Here is a 21,476-nt window from a genome sequence, read left to right as displayed (position 1 = left end):
ATATGAAATTCCGACTAAGAACAATTTGTTTTCAAGACTTTTTCATTTAACAAGATATTCCAGATGTATTGTCTTCAAACAAGTCCCTATATCTGGCTGAAATAGTACTTGTTAAGCAGTCGTGTCTTATATTAAGTAAAATGAGACAAATATACTTGGTAAGACTTTGTTTTTTTCCAGTGCATTGTTGAATGAATGTTACAACCAGATGCCTTTGATTCAAAAGTCATGTGACCGCCTCAGAGTACAACTGAGCGCCGTCTTCAGCATGTGAAAAATATCAGCTAATTAGTTGATGACAAAGCCCATTAAGAAATCATTTAATTGACTACAGGGACATGGAACATCCCCATTAGACACTACTTCAGAAAACACTGGAAGTAAATAACACACTCAAAGCACTGCAAGATTTTCCATATCATCGCACAATGCACCACACAAACATTTCTGGGCTTATGAATAATTTAATATTCTTTATTCAAAAAAGGCATTGCTCTCAAAGTAACTGGCCGTGTTACGCTGTGCTTCAGCCTCACACTGTAATTTCCTTAAATCATACCTGCGTGTTATATCCTCATTTATGAGTCGCTTTGGATAAAAGCGTCTGCTAAATTTGACAGTTTGACCTTATACACAGGGTTTACCTGACAGCTCAACGCCTTCACAAAATAAGTAGTAGCTATTCAGAATATTGTCCTAGATGTAAGACGGAAAAAGGGATTCTTCTACATGTGTTCTGGACATGTAGTTGTCTGGAACAATACTGGAGGTCTATCTTAAACAATATTAAAGGAATTGTGAGGGTAGACATCCCAACCAACCCGAGACTGACGCTACTGGGGGACGTCTCAGTTTTGCCAATCAATGTGAGGGACAAAGTTCGCTTTATCAGACTGGCTCTAATTGCAGCTAATAAATGTGTAGCCATTCGCTGGAAAAGTGGGGAGCCCCCTGGTGTTTCCTTGTGGCTTAAAGAGCTCTCATCATACTTACCCTCAGAAAAGATTATGTTTAATCTCAGGAAAAAAACTGCTTTTTGATAAATGCTGGGGAAGCTTTGTGTCCTTTTTGCAAAATAGCACTTCTCTTAATTATGATGGCCATGATTAGACCTAGCCACTGAAAGTCTTTCATTATGTAAAGGCTACTGCATAACTTATCCTGCAAGTACATCTATGTCGCGTACCCTTTTTTTTTTTTCCTTTTTAAACCTTAAATTTCATTTATTTATAATTTAGCTCATGTACTTTTCTTGTTGTGACTATTACGAATGTGAATGCTGTTGTGTTGCAGTATTGTTTATACCGATTGTATGTGGGGGGGGAGTAAAATTTCAAATATCAATAAACATATTGTTAAAGAAAAAAAGTGTCTGCTAAATGCACTAACATAAACTTATGAGTAGGAAAGATGTCGCCCAAAAACACGTTGAAGTAAAAAGAAATAAGGCAGCCTTTATAATAAGTGAAAGACAAATGTAATATTTAAGATCAGTGAGAGAAAGTTGTCATTAAAATCACTTTTACAGCCACAACTTTTGTCTGAAAGGCACAAATATGAACCGTAGTATATATACGAATGGCAGTATCCTTATAAGATAATATATGATATAAATCCTAAGAGGCTGTGCTGCCACATTCATAGCAGAGGTTTGTCAGCACAGGCGAGACCAATCTGATACCGTATCAATCACACAGCTCCTCTTTAACACTCAGAAGCTGCGTTTCTTTCAGAAGCAGAAGGTATATGCACACACAGGCACACCCCGCCTCACTGAAACTGGCCTGAAACATGTCTTTGGTTGGCATCTCAATATGACTCAAGTATGGTGCCCCTGGACCCCGTGTATAAAGCTCACTAACTCACAGACGGCACAGCCGTTACGTGGGATCCGGTGTTAGAAATGACTGATGCTTGCAAGATGCACTTAAATGTGCGATTCGGCCATGGAGCAGCATCAGAGAGTTGGGATGATATCCCCATCCATGACAAATGGACAGTGAGTCCATTTTAAACTGCATCAAGGCATAAAGTTGTGCCTAATTATAGGTGACATGACTACAAAACAATGGACATGCATATACATAAACATATAGTTAAGGGTAGGGATGTGCATTTCAGGTGAAAATATTAACCCCCTTGAAACTGTTTCAACATCAACGTGACAGTTGCATTAGCTATTCGATTGCTTACTAAGTGGGAAATCATTACCCATCCCTGGGTAACAGGTCCTATCCCTCACACATCACTTCTGCCTAAAAAGCCTAAACCACGATGTCTAAATGCTGAATATCTATCGTTTATATGCAGCCTATAAACACGCCCTTTGTTTTCATTATCAAGCCAAACTGTGACTTCTATTCAGAGAGTAAAGTAGGAGAAATCTTTAAGAATATCAACAGCAAGTATTTGGTTGATTCTTCATCAAACATCCGAGCAGTCCGTATTATTTTCAACTCTTTCACATACTGTACAACACCGGCCAATTATCACTTGAGACGACCGCAACCGGACTTCTCAGAGCGAGTTCAGCCTTTTCCTGTTCAAGTCACTGATAAGCCTGAGAATTACACCAACTTAGGCTCTCTATTGGTCTTGAAGCGTCGTTGACACCTACTTATGCACGTTTAGCTAAATGGCATTTCAACACTGGTGCAATTTAAAGACTTAACAGCAATGCCAGCTTTATATATGATTGCAGAGACAGACAACTAATGCAGGCTGGTGTTAAGACCGCTTATTATTCAACCAACAATACTTCATGTCCGCCGAATAACCTGAAAGATGCTGTTATTGTCAAATAAAAGTCTGCATGGTGGATTCCCCGTGTTTATCTTCCTTTTTGTGAAACCTCCCACAGCAATTCAGCCAGCAGTTTATTCATCTTAACTGAATAATCTGCCCTGTTTGTCTCTAAGGTTCGATATGAGAAACTCCCCCAGCAGCCAAATCCCCACTCAGATTTGTGATGTACCGATCCAAAGCATCGATTCAGCTGCAACTGTTTTTTTCCCACCAGTGTTTGTCAAGTAGCCATGTCGCTTGGAGGAGAAAAATGCACGAATAAAGATGCAAAGTCGAATCCTGCATGGAGAAGAGGAACAGAAGTGCCCCTGTGCAGTACTCACACAATGGGGGCAGCTCCACTTGCCCTCCGGGGCCTTGTCCAGCTCAGGCTCAAGGCATACGAGGTGGTAAGCCCGAGGACATGTGTCACACAGGATGATCTCACCACCTTGCTGACACACCTCGCAGTAGTCTTGGTGATCGGTCTCATAGCCGTCCCCTTCGTCCTCACCTGGAACTGGATATGACAGGACAGCGTAAAATATGTTGAAAAGCAAAGAAAACAGGAGGAAAAACTAATTTCCATGAAACAAAGCGTGAAAAAACATCTCACTTAATGCGAATCCCTCTTAATGCCTTCCTTACTTTAAGGTTTATAAGTTTGCTTTATCCTCTTCTAATGACAACACAAAAGAGATTTTTAGCCTCAGTGTCTGCACGCTTGTTTTCCATCTGGAAGGGACCCTGAAAAGCCAGGCACTTGCATAGCAAGTGATCGGTCACAAAACCACGAACGTTACTACAACCAAATATGATCCAAGCGGAAGCACGTGGAAGCAGCCAGTGAGGAGGAGTCACGCCTAAAACCCACATGTAGCTACGAGTATAAGATGCCGATTGGTTGACCTTTTGTATCTCAGGCACAGCTTAATTACAGATGCTTCCAAATCATGCATGTTTTAATCTAACCTGTTATTCACGTGCCACCGACTGACATAATGCCAATTCACAACAGAAATCCTCACAAGCCCTTTATAGAGAAAGCAATCGTGCTTGCATGTAGTCTTAAAGAGCATTATTAGTCGCTATTTCTGAGTCAATGGCACTGAAAGCTAAATACAGACAGTTTAATTATGAAATCATTTGTATTAAAATACAAAATATGAGAGCAGAGATAGTAGCAAACAGACGTTAACAGCTGACGCTGGTGGTTCTAAGTAAGATTACCAACATCATAATACACAGTAAATACTCAGAGAAAACACTAACATATACCATATGTCACCATTCTGTCCAGCCCTTTGAGAGGCAATGTGAGCAGATGACCAGGACCAAGCAGGTCATGTTTAATGAAAGGAGGAGGGGTCCCAGTACCGAGCCTTGGGGCACCCCTGTAGAGGCGTTTGAACACGTGCCTTTTGATAACATTAGATAAGAATAGCAGTGAGACAAATTGAGTTTCTGAGCCGAGGTGTATGCCTTAAGATCCAAAATGTTCCAAAGCACACAGAGGTTATCATCATGAATGATGACAGAATCAGTCCAAAGTCAAACTGAATGAGTAGGTGTGTCCCAACTGTGTGTGGGACTTACTTTTCTTCTTCTTCTTGGCGGGCCGTCCTCGCTTGTTCTTCTTCACTCGACCGGAGCTGTCAGAGCGAACCGAGGAGCTGTGAACGCTGGAGTCCTCCAGCTCAGACTCATCCTCATCTACGTCATCACTCTATCAGAGGAGAAGAAATCAGGGGGGAGGTGTGTGATTTTAAGGAAAGGAGAACAGTCATATCTATTCATCGGGTGTTTTCAGCACAGTGTAAACTTTACACTCACAGAGCAGCTCTTCTTCCTCTTGGCACCTATAGGTGATAATTTAATACGAATGGGGGCCATCTTTTTAGCCTTGGATACAACTGAAGCCTTTTTCTTGTCTGACACTCGAGGACTTTTACTTCGCTTCTTATAGCCTGGACCTGGACAGGTATAAAGATCACATGCAATATGAAAAATAAAGGCTAAAAAAGGCAGTGCAACACATAAAAAGGAGTACATCAGCATAGGTTATAGATATATGGTGGTGTGAGGTCTCTATGTGCTTATTTTACTCAGACTTCTGTCTCAGAGGATCAGAAGATTATCAGATCTAAAGGTTGCCACTGACCTTTGCCCTCTTTTGTCTTGGCCTTTCTGATTGGCGGCGGTTGAGGAGGCGGCGGCTCGGGGGAGGCGGTTGCTGCAGAGACCTGCTCGGCAACAGCGATGGCGGCGGCGGCGGCGGCCGCTGCGACTGCAGCAGCGTTGCCTTTGAAAGGGTTGTTCGAGCTGAACTCCCTCCACTTGACCCCCAGGATGGTCATCATCTTCGACATGGGAATCTTAGGATTCTTCTTGGCTATCATCGGCCTGCGAGCGGCAAAAATATGTGGAATTTTAGACCTCATTCTCAGAGCTGTGGCAAAGAAAACTCTATTAACTAATTATGGTCTCAATTTTGTCTGAGTGGAGTTGAGAAAGCTAAATGTGACACCCAATTAACTCCAAATAACTCAAGCATGCACAGGACACTGCAGACTACTTAACGTAATCAGAGTTAAGGTGAGTCAGCCTCTGACACAGTGTCGGTGCTGCCTCACTAATGACACAAGCTGCCGTGATAAAGACGCAGCTGCTGGAAGAAGACGGGGCAAGAAACAGCGTCTGTGTTTGCATGCTGCAAGTCATTTCACACTGGACAATCTTAGCTGAAGTAAGGGATGCTCTGATCGCTGCAACAGCTCCGAGAAAAGAATCTGTGCTACTTGAGCAAGCAGAATCACTTGGTTTCACACAGCAGATGTGACATGTAGCAGCAGAACACAAAGAAATCTAAGTCTCCAATCTAGGCCCGTCATGTGAGCCCAACACTGACATTAACAGTGCGGGGAGGTTTCTCTCTCAAAAGGAAAACGAGTCCACGCAGCAACAAGCACAGACTCATTGGAGACACGATTATTAGACAACCTTCCGATCAGCGAAGATTTATGACTCAATTTCTCCACTCAATACAAACTAAGAGCTGTCTTTCAAGTTATTTTAACCCAAATCGTACAGACACACCATGAACAAACACAGTTCTGCCACCACATGCTCCTGGATAGAGGCAAGAAATGCTTACTGACGAATACCCGAGGCAACTGTAATTAACACGAGTGTGTGCTAGTCTAGTGTGATCTCAATCATCACTTTTAGGCTCTCTGAATCCATTTGTGGCTGTTTCTTTACTCTCTGAAAGGTTATTCTAGGTATCTTGTGTAAATTTGAGTAATTTTAATCAGCTTTTCTTTAGTTTTAATCACAATTAATCGCATTTGTACGAAAAATCCAAAAATGAATTCAAAAGTAGTGTATAGCTTTTAGCATTTAGTTTTATTTTAAATGTGCTGCCATATGAATGAAAGTGCCATAACATTTGTTGTGCAAACACACTTTTAACATCAGCATCTTTCTGTAGTTTTTATGTAGAAGCCTCGCTCCACTGTCTGTTTCCTTGAATGACTTGCTGCTATCAGTTGTGTGTTTTGCCTTTAAGTGATATTTTAGACTGGAACTACTACGCTGAGAAGACAATTCAACTTGGCAGTGTTTACAGGTGACTTTGGTTCTGTCCACTCCGCCGTCTGGAAGAATGAAAATGGCCGAGTAAAAGTTCCGTACCCTTCTCCATGTTTGGTGGATCCGCCGATTACTTTCTTTTCCTGTTCAGCAGCAGACAGCAACAGACTTTTACAAAATAAAAGCCTGCGCTAATGCGCGATAAAATATTTATCGGCGTTAAATAATTAACGAGTTAACGCGATAATAACGAGTTAACTCGCCCAGCCCTAGTTTTAAGTAGTCTGTTTGAGTCTCTTTGATGTTTTTTCTACCAAAGTGGCCCAAGTACCGGTTCGGAGTTGGAGCCTGACTTCTGTTTCAGCCGCCAAAGCACTGGCTTCGGTCCCGTAAATCAGGTGCTACGCTGGTTCCAAGCCTGTGCTGGTCCAGAGCAAAGAACCGCTGACATCACGGGCAGAGGGAGGGGTTATGAAAACCAACAAGACCAAGTAAACATCCAGCGCCAACGCTGCAGCTAGTCTGCTCAATTCAAGAGAGAACAATAAAAAAACTGTAGTCGGAGCAGTGTTGGAGGAACATGCACTCAGTGTTCCTAAATGTGACGTTTTAATATCACCGGTCGTGTTTTTGGCTTCAGTTGCTGTTCGCAGCTGCATTTATGAACAGGCAGTTCAATATCATAGGCTCACATTTATAGTTCTCTCTTCAAACCACGAGTTTGAATCCCATTTGTTTCGCCTATGCGTCTGGAAACAAAGGCTGGCGCTACAAGGGCTGTTCTATAAATCATACTGCTGACATCGAGACGTTAGTTTGCAGGAAAATGAGACAAACACTGGGATCTGCTGAGATAAACTGTCTCCCTACACTGTGGTCCTCATCAACGGAGGGAGCTCCAGATGTGTAACGGAAGTGACGCTTAAAATCTTTACACTGGCTGCCTGTCCATCAGAGGACAGACTTTAAAGCTCTGAATGGTCCAGGACCAGAATGCATCAGCGACCTCCTGACCCAGTATGAACCTTCCAGACCCCTCAGGTCATCTGGATCCGGTCTTCTATCAGTTCCCAGAGTCAGAACCAGACATGGAGAAGCTGCATTCAGCTTCTATGCTCCATATGTCTGGAACAAACTCCCAGAAAGCCTCAGATCAGCTGAAACACTCAGTGTGTTTAAGTCCAGGCTGAAGACACACCTATTTTCAGCTGATAAAAGCTCCAAATCTGAAGCTTGAGTTTCAAAACTTAATCACATTTTAACTCTGAATTTATCTATTGTTCTTATTTCTTTCTTTTTTTTTGTTGAAAATTTAAATCATGCTTTTTATTTCTACTGTTTTAATGTCTCTGTAAAGCACTTTGAATCGCCTTGTTGCTGAATTGTGCTGTACAAATAAACTTGCCTTGGCTTAAAATCAGTCTGTGGTGGCTCCCAAACTGTGGAAAATCAAACCAGTTCTTTGCTTGTTCTTTATAAAAACTAATCTAAAACTGGCTCCAACACCAGCAATGAACCAGCACTGAAAAAAGGAGTATTTGTGGCCATTTTGTTGCCATTTCCAACCATCCTGAATCAGTAATTCTTCTACGCTGAAGTGCAACCATTAAAAATGGAGCAAAACGTCACCTGTCATGGAGGCAGGGAGATGGGTTAAGATCAGCGTTAGGGTTCCATAGTCCCACAAACATAACTTAGGAAGCTCAGCAGTCCTGAGCCTGGCAGCATATTTCAAAGCTCTGTGTCTGCGTACCTGTTTGGTGTAAACCAGCAGCACCGTGACAATGCCATGTGAAAAACAAGATAGCGATACCTCATAAACTGGCTGAAGGCTTTATAGTTGGTGAGCTCCCTGTAGTCCTCCTCTGTGAAGGTATGATCAACATCCTCCAGGCCCCACTCCTTGGCCAGCTGAGCAGAGGTTTTCTGCTCTAAAGGTTGCTGAGAATAAACCGCCAGTCAGACCCCACACTAGGCTGGACTTGTCTGAGATCATTCACAGGTGCTTTTTGGGAGGCGAATCGACCTCTTTACCTTTGTCGTCTCCTCTTGACTGCTGTCTCGGTCCCCGTCGTCTTTTTTCTTCTTCTTGGTTTTCTTCTCCTTCCTTTCTTTGTGCTTCTTCTTCTTCTTTTTCTCACCGGAGCCATAGTCGCTGGCGACGCTGTCCGAGTTCTCCCCGTAGTCTCTTTCTCTCTCTGAGTTTCGCTCTACATCGCTGTCCTGTGACGACAGAACAAAGTCAGACGCTGTGTGACATCAAACAGACAAAAAGACAAAGATAAACTCACAATCTTCTTGCGTTTTTTTGCTTTGACCGGCTTTCCCTCTTTATCTTTCTTCTTTGCGTCCTTCTTCTTCTTGGGCCGGCCCTTCTTTCTGCACGGGACCTCCCGGTCTGAGATCTCCGGCTCGTCGTCTGGGTTAAACAGAGCGTGAAAAGACGGACAGCTATCAGAATCGGCCCCACAATAATCTCGTCAAACGCTTTCCAACGAGCCGGGCTAATCCCCGCTGAACATAATCACACACAACAAAAGCTCGAATGATCGCCACGGTGGCGTCAGCGACCTCTGACCTCAGCTAAGTTGTCACACATGCTCAATTAGTTTGTCAGAGGGGCTGTAAGTAGATTTGACAGCTGGTATCAGCTACAGAAAAGGGATAATTGGTTTGTGGCAGAGAGCAACCAAAACCTTTGTGCTACAAATGACTTATCTGTCCCTGTTTGATTTAATAGAACCAGATCCAAGTGGAAGTGAGATGCTGCCTAAACTCTTTAATGCTTCCAGAAAGACGACCTCGGATACCTGCACCTTTTCACGACAATCTAGTCCTTATTTCAGCCTTTGCAAGCCAGCTTTCTCTGGTGTTTGTTACCAAATCGGCCCCAAATTTAGATGGATAGGAATAGAATCAAATGAAATTGGGTGCTAAATATTGGTAAAAATGTTTACTTTTAGGGAAGTAAAGCTGATTTAAATACCTCAGCTTGTCTTACAGATCAGCTGAAACACTCAATGTATTTAAGTCCAGGCTGAAGACACACCTATTTTCAGCTGAATAAAGCTCCAAATCTGAAGCTTGAGTTTCAAAACTTAATCACATTTTAACTCCTGATTTTATCTGATTCTATCTATTGTTCTTATTTCTTTCTTTTTTGTTTAAAACTTAAATCAGGCTTTTTATTTCTACCGTTTTAATGTATCTGTAAAGCACTTTGAATCGCCTTGTAGTTCAATTGTGCTGTACAGATAAACTTGCCTTGCCTTACATCATATGGGAAGAAGTGCCTCTCAAGTACATGACTGAATATCTTTGCCCTCAGGGACAGTGTGATGTGGGACCTGAGCAATATCCCCAAAACAGGGGGAAGCAATTGAACCTGCATCCTGAGCTGGCTTGGTGCGAAGAGGAGACACGCAGAAAGACACAGGGAGATACAGCAACATCAGCCTCAGAAAGAAAGCAGCAAAGCGTCGCAGCATGGCCAAAATGTGGCCGCCTTTTAGATCTGATACGTTTTTTTGTCGGATTTTATTGTCCGCCTGCCTTTGTTGGTGCGCGCTCCCACCCGCAGCAGCAACAGCCCCCCCTTACACAGCCACAACCTCCTCCTCCTCCTCCTCCTCTTCACTCCCACCCAGTCAAACAACGATACGCTTCCCGCGCGCCCGTGCAGCGTGCGGCCGCTGAGGAAACGCCGGGGGCGGCAGCAGCACGCACGCAGGGCTCGGTGATTCAGAGGCCGCCTGCGCGTTGAACTGGAACGACTTCTGCAATTCCCACACGGGGACCGAGACCACCGCTGTGACCGCTGCGCGAGGTCGGGGGGGTTAAGGTCCTCAACAAACACTCATTTCTGAGTCTGACGCGGCACAGCGGCGGGCGTAAGACGAGTTATTGGAATAAAGACAAAGCGGTGGAGGATTTTTGTTTTACGAAATTAAACCCCACTCATCTTATAATATTCTCTTTTTTCACGTCTCGATATAAGCTGGAACGTCACAGCTAGGGAATCACATGCCGTATTACTATTATTACTATTATTTAACCAATAAACTGTAGCCTAAAGCTTCATTCAGAGCTGCTGTTTTTGAGTTGTCCTTCTAAGGCGGTTAACCAGCCTCTACTTTTTTCTGCACCCCTTCACTTCCACTGCAACCCCCGTGCAAGTTCACAGCCACACGGAAACTTCCAGAAGGACATGCAGTCAGACCATCCACTGCCGCAGATTTCAGCAACACAAAGATGCTTCTCCATGAGCGGAGAAGTCCCGGTGATAAACATGTAATGAAGCCGATGTTCGGCTGGTTGTGGGAGCCGAGGCGGGCAGGCAAAGCTGAGCAGTCACACCTCTCCCTCCTGCAAGTGAGCAGCATGCAGCAGCGTCCCGTTTTGACCTGTCACGGGGACAATGAGGGTAGTGACAGTGTGGCAAGTTTCTGTCTCATTTCACACCATCACTCGGATCTCACGTCTGCACTGCAGAATCATCCCCTCTCATCTCCAGCCGGGTATCAAATACATAGCCTCCGGCGGGGGAGTCCATGTCTTTGCCAGTCGTGGTGAGCTTTTTTTTTTTTTTTTTTCCACCCCTTCAGGGCGACCTTATTACCCCACAGCCCGGACTTATTGACACGTCCTGCGTGTCTGTGGGAGCTGTCAGAGGGATTTCAACGACAAAACAACTTTCCGATGATGGCGGAGAGGCGGGGAGCAAGTTAAGTTTAAACTTTGCTGGGATGTGCCGAAGAGGCGACGACGGAGCGGAGCGCTAACAGCGTTGCGGCATCTCATTTTTGTATTGGCTGCGCGTTTTAATCTTTATTTTTTTTGGCGTTTTGATGCAAAGCGGAGTTTTCAAAGCGCGCTCTCGTCGCTTTCCACCGTATCACCGTGTAGCAGCAAACATGGCTCCTTCAGCAGCATAAAGGCGCAACAACCGGAGGATATTTAGGCGCAGCGGCATGCGTGTCTCCCTCCGAAAACAACACTTTAAGAGTGTTTCTTATTTTGTGTGCGCGCACCCGAGGACTCGCTGATCCCTGCTGCACCGTTTGTGGACATTGACAGGCAGAGATACGGGGGCTACTTTCTAACCTGCGCTTCCTCGCTTCCCCCACCCCAAGAAAATGTTTGCGCTTACAAAGTGTGTGTTTTTTATTTCTTGTGCGCGCTCCCGACTTGTCCGCCAGCTTTCTTTTACTGTACCTGGCGCGGCTGGCGTTGCAGTTTCCCGAGGCGCCGCCGGCGAGTTTATGTCGCTTGCGTTCTCGTCTAGGTCTCCGTCGTCGTCTTCTTCATCAAAATCTCCTCCCTCGGAATTAACCACCATGCCCTCGTCTTCCTCACAGGACCGGAGAGGAGAGGACATTATATCCCTGTCATTGGATCCGTCCTTGTATTCAAAAAGCGTATTCTTGCCCGAATATGTGATATTTATTTAATATTCAAATCGGCACAGAAAAAAGTGGGGGGCGTTTTGGAATATTTTACACTAGGCAGAGCAACAAAGATGGCCGCCCTCTTATATTTATTTTTTAACAACCCCCCCAATAAGAAAAAAAATCCCCTTACATAAAAAATGGCTGACTATATTATTTCAGAACGCACCCCCCTCCTCCTTTCTCTATCTCACTCCGTCTCTCTGGCTCCCTCTGCGCGCCCCCTCCCTCCTTAAAAACGTACACATTGTTACAAGAAAAAGGGGTGTGTGACTGCATGTAAGTTACATTGTTACTTGTTTGTTTCTTTTCTGTCAGCCCCCCCTTTCAAACCCCCCCTCCCGCCCTCCTCTCCGCTCCCTGCCCCCAAGTCCGGATCAGTCACGAATCCAACAGACCTGCCTGGTGTCACTGTCACTTGCAAGATCGCACGCAACAACTCTGGCTGTCTGCGTTGCAGAGACCGACACAAATCTGTCAAACATGGCCACCTTATAGTCTCCGGAGCCCCCACCGCTGCATAGAAAATAATTTTGGAGCAGAGGCGTTGTGCGTGTGCTGGGGAGGGATTCAGAGAGGGGGGTTGGGAAAATCTGCCGCAGCCATGCCCAGACTTACATCAGATTGTATTGCTTAAAAATTAACTACTTGTGGTGGGGATGAAAACAATTCAGAATATGCAAACTACGTCTCCCCCCTCCACGAACCGCCACGCGAGACGGCTCAACGCGCGCGGGCCGGAGCTCGGGTGCACAACTGTGAAACAAAAGCAGAGATTTTTTTTTTTCTGAGCACTTTGCTGCAAATTTTAAACTCTCCCTGGCAGCAGGATGTGTCAGCTGGATGGCAGTAAGGCCATGGGAATCCCTCGACAGCCTGCACTCACCGGCTGCTGCTCCGGGGCACTTTAGTTTTGACAAAGGGGATGTTTTTTTTTGTTTTTTTTGTTCACGTTGCTTTTTGCACTGGAAATAAGGTGAAATGCGGAGGGGAAAAAACAGCTTCCGTCGAGTCCCGTTTGAAGAATGTAAACATTACTCACATTTTTGGTTCGACTGCATTTAACAAACCCTGCTATGAATAGTCAAATAAACAAATAAAGACAAGAAAGTGGTTTAGAAAAGCCGAATATTTAATTTCTTTTAATGACTGACTGTATTACCTAATGCAGCAGGTCAGTTAAAACGCCACAGCTACGTCACAGCCTTGCATATACATGGAATGACACTTAAAACACACATCAGGTGACCTGTTTATGGCATTAAATAACCCGCAATGGGTGACACGTGTCATCTCTGTGAAGAGATATGTGCAAAGTGGACGAGTGCTTTGGCGCTGCTTCTGGTTTCCATGGCAGTCAGATTGTCCTCCATGTCATTATGACCCATCACATTTAAACAGAATCTGAAAACCACTGGCGAGAAAATAAAAAAAACAGGAAGTCTCGGCCCTCATATCCTCGGGCTACACTGGCAGCTCTGAAATAGTGGATTCATATCAGTTCCCATCGATGCATGTCATGAGGTGACATTAAAACAACAGGAAGTTGAAGAGTTTAGCTCATAAAAGTACCAAGAGGTTGTTCACAAATAACTCACACTGAGGCACCGCAGCAGAGAAGGCACAATGCAGCTGAATTGTCCTGTTTTATCCATGTTTTCTGTCAACAGACACCAGCCAAAGAGCAGCGTTTTGCACTAAAATGCAGCCGAGGCCAGACCGGCTGCCACAAACCCTGAGGAGCTCAAAACACAAGAAAGAGACGGGTACGAACGGCACCACACCTCCACATGTGCACACAGATGTATTTATCCTACATTAAGGTTCAAAATGTGTATGTTTCACAGCTTTGTTTATGCGTCACACTGTCATGACTTACTGGTCACTGAAAATAAAGCCTGAACTTTCTACTAAACTGTGAATATCGAATTGAATTCATGATATTTATGTAACTTCTGTGGGTTTTTTTTTACCCTTTCAGCGTTCTGTCTGTACAATAAGTGTCGCTCCGTCAGCTCCACAGCTGCTCCTCAGATCCGCCTGCTCTGCTGTGCACGCTCATCTCTCTGCTGCAACAGGTGCCTCAGCTCGGCTCCTAAAAATGAGAAGAGAGGAATCTGTTGGTGCCTGATCCAACGCCCACATCTGCCAACAGAGACGGTGCACAGCAAGACACACAAGGAGAGGAGCTGTGTGAGTGTGTGACTGGAGCCGCCCCCCCCTCCTCCGCCACAGAGCCTCTGGCCACTGAGGCGTCTGCTGGTGCCAGACTGAGAGGCTGGCGATTTAGTGTGCAGCACAGATACCCCTCATCCACAATCTTTGTAGTAATGACTCTGCATGTGTCTCAGAATGCAAAACAAAGAGGGTGAAAGCAGCCAGGACTCTGAGGGCTGGAGGCGTTGACACACTGCGCTTCTCACAGCGACCCGGCATAACCCCTCCGACGCCTCGTGCGTCCGTTTGGCAGGAAGACACGTCAAGAATGAGAGAGAAAAGTGCTTCCCCCCCGGGTGCCGTGCTCCAGATAACCCAGATTTTATGCAGAGCGACACACAGAGGAAGACTCCGGCTCCTGTGCTGCTCTCAGAGCCGGGCGGGCTGAACCCAGGCGACCCGGGGAGGCAGATGACGCTTAAATAACAGTCCTGAAGGGAGGAAATCAGAGTGGGATTCAGTTTGGAGAAGAAGCTGAGTTTCCTTCCAGTGAACCAAACCAAGCGCTTCCCAGCAAAGTGTTTAAAGTGGAAGTGTTTAGTCTTATTTCAGGCTGGTATTAGCTTGTAAGAAGACTGTTTTGTGTTTATAGATGATCACACATCTGATTGGACCAAAAAAAATGTCTGTTGAGTTCTTCAGGGTTCAATACTGGAGCCTCTTTTTATTCAACATTTACAGGCTCCCGCTGACTCGGGTTATATAAAGCAACAAAGTATGTTGCCACGGTTACGTGGATGACACACAAATCTACATCTAAGCTAAGAAAACAGAAGTCACGGCCCGTGGAGCCAAAGAAGAACGATTAAAAATCTGTGCTCGAGTTCAGTTTCTAATGTTAAAAACCACAAAACTGACAGAAATCTGCTTGTTATTATGGACTCAGACCTGAACTTTACCAGTCGTATCAACTCAGTTATGAAGTCAGCCGACAACGACCTGAAGAATAATTTAAGGATTAAAGCTCTAATGTGTCAGCTGGTCCAATGCATTTATCTCCAGTAGACTTGATTACTATAATAGTGTGTTTACTCGTCTGCTGCTCGAGTCATATCACCCCATCTGAGGTCTCTACACCGACTTCCTGAATACCGTTTGTTAGTTTATGAGGCCTTAAATGGTTTAATCTCAGATCTTCACACATGTTGAAACCTTTAGGACATCTCAGGCCTTTAGGAACAGGTTGGATTTCTGTTCACACAGTTAGAACTAAACAGGAAGAAGCTCACAGATACTTGCGGGTCTGCGTCAACTCCTGCTTCTTCGAAAACAAACCTTGAGACTTTCCTGTTTGCTTCTGCATTTGTTTAAATGATTTGATTGGACTGGATTGAATTTGATTAATAACTTTTAATTGTAATTGTAAATTTAGTTGCAATACTTCCATGTTCTCGTTGTTAAATTGTGAGATACAATTAGCCTTGTTGTGCCTTTGAGTTCCATCCATTGTGGATAAAACAAAAAATATAGAGACAAAATCTAAACTTTTTGTATTTTTTTCCCCCTTTACTAAGCGTGAAATGTATCTTTTAATAATGTAATAAATTAACACTAATTCAATAAGTTTTCTCCTGATTTGTGAAGAAAAATACTCAAAAGATACTGAACACGAAAAACAATGAAAAAGGAGCTCATCTGACCTTAGAACATCATCCTACAAGAACATGTACACTGACGATAAGCAATTTAATCATCCAATCAAATGACTGGATTTCAAGTCAAAATGCACAAGAAATTAAATCAAGGAAACAGCTTTTTCTGCACAGAGCAACAGGTCAGCTTAACCAAAACCCCCCTACTCTCTAAATAAGATCTAATACTCAATATTACTGAGCAAGGTAACAATAAACATGCCAACAGATCATAAACTGATTCATAAATCAACTCAAAAAACTCTCGAATGGGAGCTGAATGCATCAGAAATACCAGGCTGCATTAGAAACAGTTAGTGTATCCTGGTGCTGTGGGAATGTGCTGTTCTCCTGGTCACTAACGGTGCATCCTTATTCTACAAGGTGATTCCCTTTTTCACCTTTCATGTTAATGTTTTCAACACAACAACGGAGCAGGAACAGACCACAGAAGCTGTTCAGGAGAAGATATAAACAAAGGAAAAGGAGGAAAACAAAACTCAGTAACTCAGTTTGCTTGTTGAAGCTTCATAGATAAAGGTGATTCTTCCTAAAGTGTCATGAATCGTACCAATCCGCCATAGCTGGAGCATCTGGTTTGATCCATTTCTTTGTAATTGCTTATAGCTGCGATGCCCAATATTCCAAACACGCATTTTGTTTTATGGTTTGCAGATGTTGAGTGTGGGAACCCAAAAAGCCGTTCTTCCCAATGAAACACAATCTTTTATCCCGAATATAAATAACAGTTGTGTATTAATGACTCTCCAAAAAGTTTGGGCTTTTGGACGGGCCCATAAGAGGCGAAGATGATTGACTGCCTGAGAGCCACGATTTCTCCAGCCACCAGAGGAGCCTGAAATGTGAGATTTTCTGGATCTACAGAGACTTCCAGCCAAATGCTCTCCGAGAGGTTGAATTTGTGATTTTCCACTGAGATTCACAATGATTTATCCAGTATTCCTCCCATGTCTGCCAGGTTGTGGCTGATGCTTTAGTTAGCTTCACCTCTTTTTAGTAACGAGTCATGAACTCCACCCCTCTGTGGCATAGAGAGTCATTAAAAAAAAGGCCACAGCAGTGACCTCAATTAATTAAAGAATAACCATGATGCTGCGGTGAAAAGCAATTAATCAAAGTCATTCAAATCAATTTGATTTTCTCAGAAAACTCTCCTCTTTAATCTGAAGCTATGGGGTCCATAGCTGACAAAAATCTCCCATCAAGACCATTGACCAGACCGAGTATTGTCAATAATAAAAAAGAGATTATTCACTGACTTTTGACATGAAGTTTCAGAGTTTAACACACCAGAGGTCTTGTTCCCTGCTATTTCTCTCTATGATCACGTTACACTCAGTCAATTAAACACTCACCATCAAGATCAACTATCGAAAGCATTTAGTGGAGTTAAAGTGCGGGCAAAAGTGTAATGTTTGGTGTTGACTTTCCCCTTTTTTTTTGGTTGCATTAAAATGGCATGTTGTAAAGAAATCTTTACCAATATTTTTGAGAGATTTATCAAAACAGAGCTCACCTCTTATGGTCATGTCTTATCTTTTCTTCTCTTTCCAAGGAACGAGACCCAAATTCTGTGTCACTTTTTTGGATTTTTGTTCCTGCGCCAATATGGAAGAAGGACAAAGAGGAGACCTGCAGTTTTAGTGGGTATTTAGTGTGTTCTTATAAATAAACAATCAGAGTTTATCAATGACTCGACACCCCCTTCTTCACTTACACAATCAAAATGGAGTCAGTGGAAAATATTGTACATTTCACTTCATTACATTTATTTGGTGCCCATTTCCCCCTCTCCACTATGGGAATTTGGCTTCTGGTGTAGGAAGCTCTGAGTGATCACCAAGACTATAAAAGTGCCATATAAATGCAGGCTTATTATCAGAATTATTATTATCAGAACTACGGGATTAAACCATTTCAATAATTGCATGAAAAGTTAATTTTCATGCCACATTCAGTCATTTACACACACACACAGTCGTACATCTTAGTCTACACACATTCACACAAAGACGGAAGCATCTTCACGGAGGACACTTTGGCATGTGATCAGAGGAAACTATGAATTGAACCGCATACCATCCAATTGGCATATTACCAGCTGCAAGCTGATATGAAATAAGTGGGCTCCACCTTCTTTAATCATAGCAGTAAAATGCTCATTTTACATGGATTCACGTGCAATAATATAACATTTCATAAGAATAATGTAAGTTTTTATCTCCAAACAAATTCAGGGTTCTCAAGTCTCACGCAATGAGCGTGAGACACACGCATTTCAACAAGTTCACACGCTCACACGCCACACATGCCATTTCTCACGCTGAGAAATTATCAACTTCGTCGCACAGAAATTATAATGGCCTATACTATAAACGAGTCAATGGCAGGTGCGCTCGTACAGCTCAGAAGCTGTCTTGATTTAGCAACCCATCGGAAAATCACAAAATAGAATTTCTAAGCCAATCAGAAAACAGAATTTCTTGTTGCCGGGTGTGAAATAGCTTTCAGCTGCAAGCACGCGTCCCATGAATGCACAGCGGACATAACCTATTATGCTCTGAATGCGTGCAGAAGTTGTAGACGAGCTGGAGGTGGAAGAGAACCGTCAGGATCATCAGCAGGTCATATCTTCATTTATTTGAATCTTTTGTTAGTTACTATAGTTTTGCTACTCTTTGTAAAAGACCAATACCTGCCGATTAAAGTGTTCGTTGGAGTAGTAGGCCTAAATATTCAGCACACACCCTTTGACATGAGCAACTTAATGAAAAATGAAAAATATGTAGGAGTGTAATTAGGCTTCCGTGGTTAATTCTTTTCAAAGGTGACTGGTATGAGCAGATTCCCAATAAGGTTATCTACAATTGCCAAACTGGTTCTGCCACACTGAAATGCTGATGCAGAGAGGGTTTTTTCCATGGTGGGGCTCAATAAAATCAAGACCAGGAACATGTTGGCTCTGAATGGAACTCTGTCATCCATCATGACTGTGAAAATGGCTGACATTGAGCCACAGTGCTTTAAATGGGAGCCCCCAATATCAATCATCAAGCATCAAAATCTGCCACAAACACTTACAACAACACTCATAAAAAAAAAATTGTTTGTTAAGACTTTGCATACCTAAAACAATTTATTTTAAAATATAGCAGAATTTAGTGTAAAAGTGAAGATTTGTGATTTTGGTATAAATAAAACAATTGTTCTTTAGCTAGTTTATGGCGATGGAATACTGCAAGGGACCAGCCCCCCCCCCCCCCCCCAAAAAAAAAAAAAGGAAGAACCCCCCCCCCTCCCCCCCCCCCTGCGCACACGGCCCGGCCCCTGCCCCGCCTGAATCTCACTCCAAGCAAACTTGAAAACTTAAGAGCCCTGTTTATACTTTTTGTCTTCACACTTAGCACTAAAAACACTCGCGTTGCAGGACTTTTACTTGTTATGGTGTGTTTAAACAGTGTAATAGTGCTATTGCTTTTAGCTCCTAAACCCTTCTAATTGCAAACAGCAGCTGCAACATCATTAAATAAAACATCTGGCTTTACCACTTTAAATAAAAAAGAAGCTAAACTGACACATCCTGCGACCTGTGACGGCCACCTGTAAATACTCCATAGCAAAAGTGTAGTTAAATTTTATTCATAAATATGGAACTATAATCTAAAAGTCAAAGCTAAAAGTTTATCACGTTTATTTGCTTGTTTTAATTGTTTTACTCAGAAAATAATTTCAACAATTCATGGTGTTGTTTTCCTAAAAAAACTGAAACTCACGTAAAACTCTGATTTAACATCACTCCCTCCAAGAATGATGACGGAGTTCCGGTTGAGTTTCCGGTTTAGCTGGTCCCTCAGTAAAACTGCTCCGTGAGCAACTGTAGAGAAGAGGGGGAGGTTATGGCAACAATGATTGAGGAAAATGGTCCTTCGACTCATGTATGTATTTTACACATAATGTTTTTAAGTATTAGCATGGTTATCATAGCAGCTTTGAATATCATAAAAAAAGAATATAGACGCTTTTCAAGAAACTGATTGAAAATATTGTTAAAGGTTTTATTTAAGTTATAGCTAAACGTTAGCTGGCGGCTAACAAGTTAGCCTGAACATCTGATCCGTCATTAAGCTGTCTATGGTTATCAGATTATATTTACATTAAAAACGCAGTTTCCTTAAGGTGTTTAATGATTAGATACGTTTTTAGTTTTTACGATAACTCCACAGAAAACCCAAGTGTGATTAAATCTGCAACGAGTACCTACTTTTTTTTCTTTTTATTTTCTAATCTATGGACGTTATTATCAGAGCTTTAAGTCTTTCTGGTTACTGGGTGTGTTCAAGAGCATGTTTTTCATGTAATGATTAAAGTACTAAAGCAGATGGCAGCTACAAGCAACATTTTGCAGGTATTTCCGAATTAAGCTACGTTTTGGCCGCTTTGCTTTGTGTTCTCACCCAGGAGCAGTCTGTGGTGTCTTCATCCTCTCAGGCGAGGCAGAAACTGGAGGGGCTCCTAAACAAGAACATGAGGATCCGCATGACAGACGGACGGACTCTGGTGGGGCTCTTCCTCTGTACAGACCGGGACTGCAACGTCATCCTCGGCTCAGCTCAGGAATTCCTCAAATCCACAGGTAGGAGAGGAGGTTCACATCTGCCAGTTTGTACCTAGCATGACATCTTTAGGGTCTATTTATTCTAAGTTTTATTAGAGAAAACACATGAGAGACATTTTTAAAAGTTATATTTAAATTAATTTGATATCAAACCTCATTTTGAAAGGAAACATTCAGCCATTTTTAATGCTGCAGGATTCACATAACATTAGCTATTTTTATTATTTTTATAGATAAGTTTCTCTCTGATATACGTGATCCTTTCAGCTATAAATCGTTACGATTTTACAACTGGAGGAAAATTAATCTGCCGCACACAATCCTCCTTTTATTTGTGTATTTTGTTCCTCCTCATGACTCAGAAACTGATCTTAGAAAAAAAGTTTTCAAGGATGTGTAAGGAAGTTCTTAAAATTGTACGGGGAGAGGAGGCTTGTTGGGGGAGTTGTAAGTGGCTGAAAGGACCGTGACATATCAATCCCACATCCTCGCCTCCTCTGCTGACATCTCCGGTGGGAGGGACTTCAGGGATTACATCTGAAAGCAGCCGTTCTGAGTTTATTTTCTTTGGATTCATCTTCTAATCTTCCAGGAGAATAATCCGTGATGCGAGTTTAGGGGAGAAGATTAGTTTGAGAGTTTTAGAACCACACTTTGAAAGGAAATACCAACAGAATTTCCCTGCTCAGGAGGATAAATGAAAAAAAAAAAAAAAAAGTTTTATTTGGACAGTTAAACTGAGTTGTTTTCTTCTTCCGTCCTCAGATACGTTCTCCCAGGGTGAACCCAGGGTCCTGGGCCTGGCCATGATCCCCGGTCACCACGTGGTGTCAATCGAGGTGGAGGCTGAGAGTCTGGAAGACACACAGGGTTTCGGAGGCAGCCACTGACGAAAGCCGTCTGCTTGGACAGCGCCCAGCATTCACGTGACCGACTCCAGCCGAGCCGGGTGTCAGACTGCAGCCGAGTCCCAAGACGATCGGATTATTGTGATCCAGCCTCTGGAGAAACAGAACTTTTGTGTCAGTGCTCTGGATTTAGCCATTCCCTCTATGACTGACAAAGAGCCTATTTGCAACAAGTCTGGACAATGTGTGTGTGTTTAAATGTCTACAGTGAACATATTTGTTATAGTGTTTTAAAATAAACCCCTCTATTTGAGGCTTTTCC

General features: G+C 43.1%; 2 protein-coding genes and 1 long non-coding RNA gene across 4 annotated transcripts in view; 2 read left to right on the top strand and 1 right to left on the bottom strand.

Annotated features, from left to right (window-relative positions):
* chd3 (chromodomain helicase DNA binding protein 3) overlaps positions 1-12,116 on the bottom strand; it is a 47,927-nt gene extending 35,811 nt beyond the window's left edge. The window contains exons 1-8 of one of the 2 annotated variants that reach the window (XM_075450711.1): positions 11,590-12,116; positions 8,667-8,794; positions 8,410-8,598; positions 8,189-8,316; positions 4,946-5,187; positions 4,618-4,757; positions 4,381-4,510; positions 3,129-3,304 (exon numbers count right to left, since the gene is read on the bottom strand). In XM_075450711.1, the coding sequence (XP_075306826.1) occupies positions 3,129-3,304; positions 4,381-4,510; positions 4,618-4,757; positions 4,946-5,187; positions 8,189-8,316; positions 8,410-8,598; positions 8,667-8,794; positions 11,590-11,752 (1,296 nt within the window). In that variant the 5' untranslated portion in view covers positions 11,753-12,116. The remainder of the gene's footprint in view (positions 1-3,128; positions 3,305-4,380; positions 4,511-4,617; positions 4,758-4,945; positions 5,188-8,188; positions 8,317-8,409; positions 8,599-8,666; positions 8,795-11,589) is intronic. The other variant, XM_075450710.1, reaches the window with a different exon arrangement.
* Positions 9,854-16,147, top strand: LOC142368524 (uncharacterized). The gene is made up of 3 exons (XR_012767368.1): positions 9,854-10,943; positions 13,493-13,588; positions 13,804-16,147. It is a non-coding gene; the product is annotated as an uncharacterized LOC142368524 (long non-coding RNA).
* A 3,374-nt stretch (positions 16,148-19,521) lies between these two features.
* Positions 19,522-21,444, top strand: naa38 (N-alpha-acetyltransferase 38, NatC auxiliary subunit). Its single transcript, XM_075450592.1, has 3 exons — positions 19,522-19,626; positions 20,150-20,324; positions 21,072-21,444. The coding sequence occupies exons 1-3, from the start codon at positions 19,588-19,590 to the stop codon at positions 21,194-21,196; spliced, it is 339 nt and encodes a 112-aa protein (XP_075306707.1). The 5' UTR covers positions 19,522-19,587; the 3' UTR covers positions 21,197-21,444.
* Positions 21,445-21,476: the final 32 nt, after the last annotated feature.

Source organism: Odontesthes bonariensis, chromosome 19, assembly GCF_027942865.1.
Source record: "Odontesthes bonariensis isolate fOdoBon6 chromosome 19, fOdoBon6.hap1, whole genome shotgun sequence".
Classification (NCBI taxonomy): Eukaryota; Metazoa; Chordata; class Actinopteri; order Atheriniformes; family Atherinopsidae; genus Odontesthes; species Odontesthes bonariensis.
This window is presented reverse-complemented; position numbering and strand designations above follow the sequence as displayed.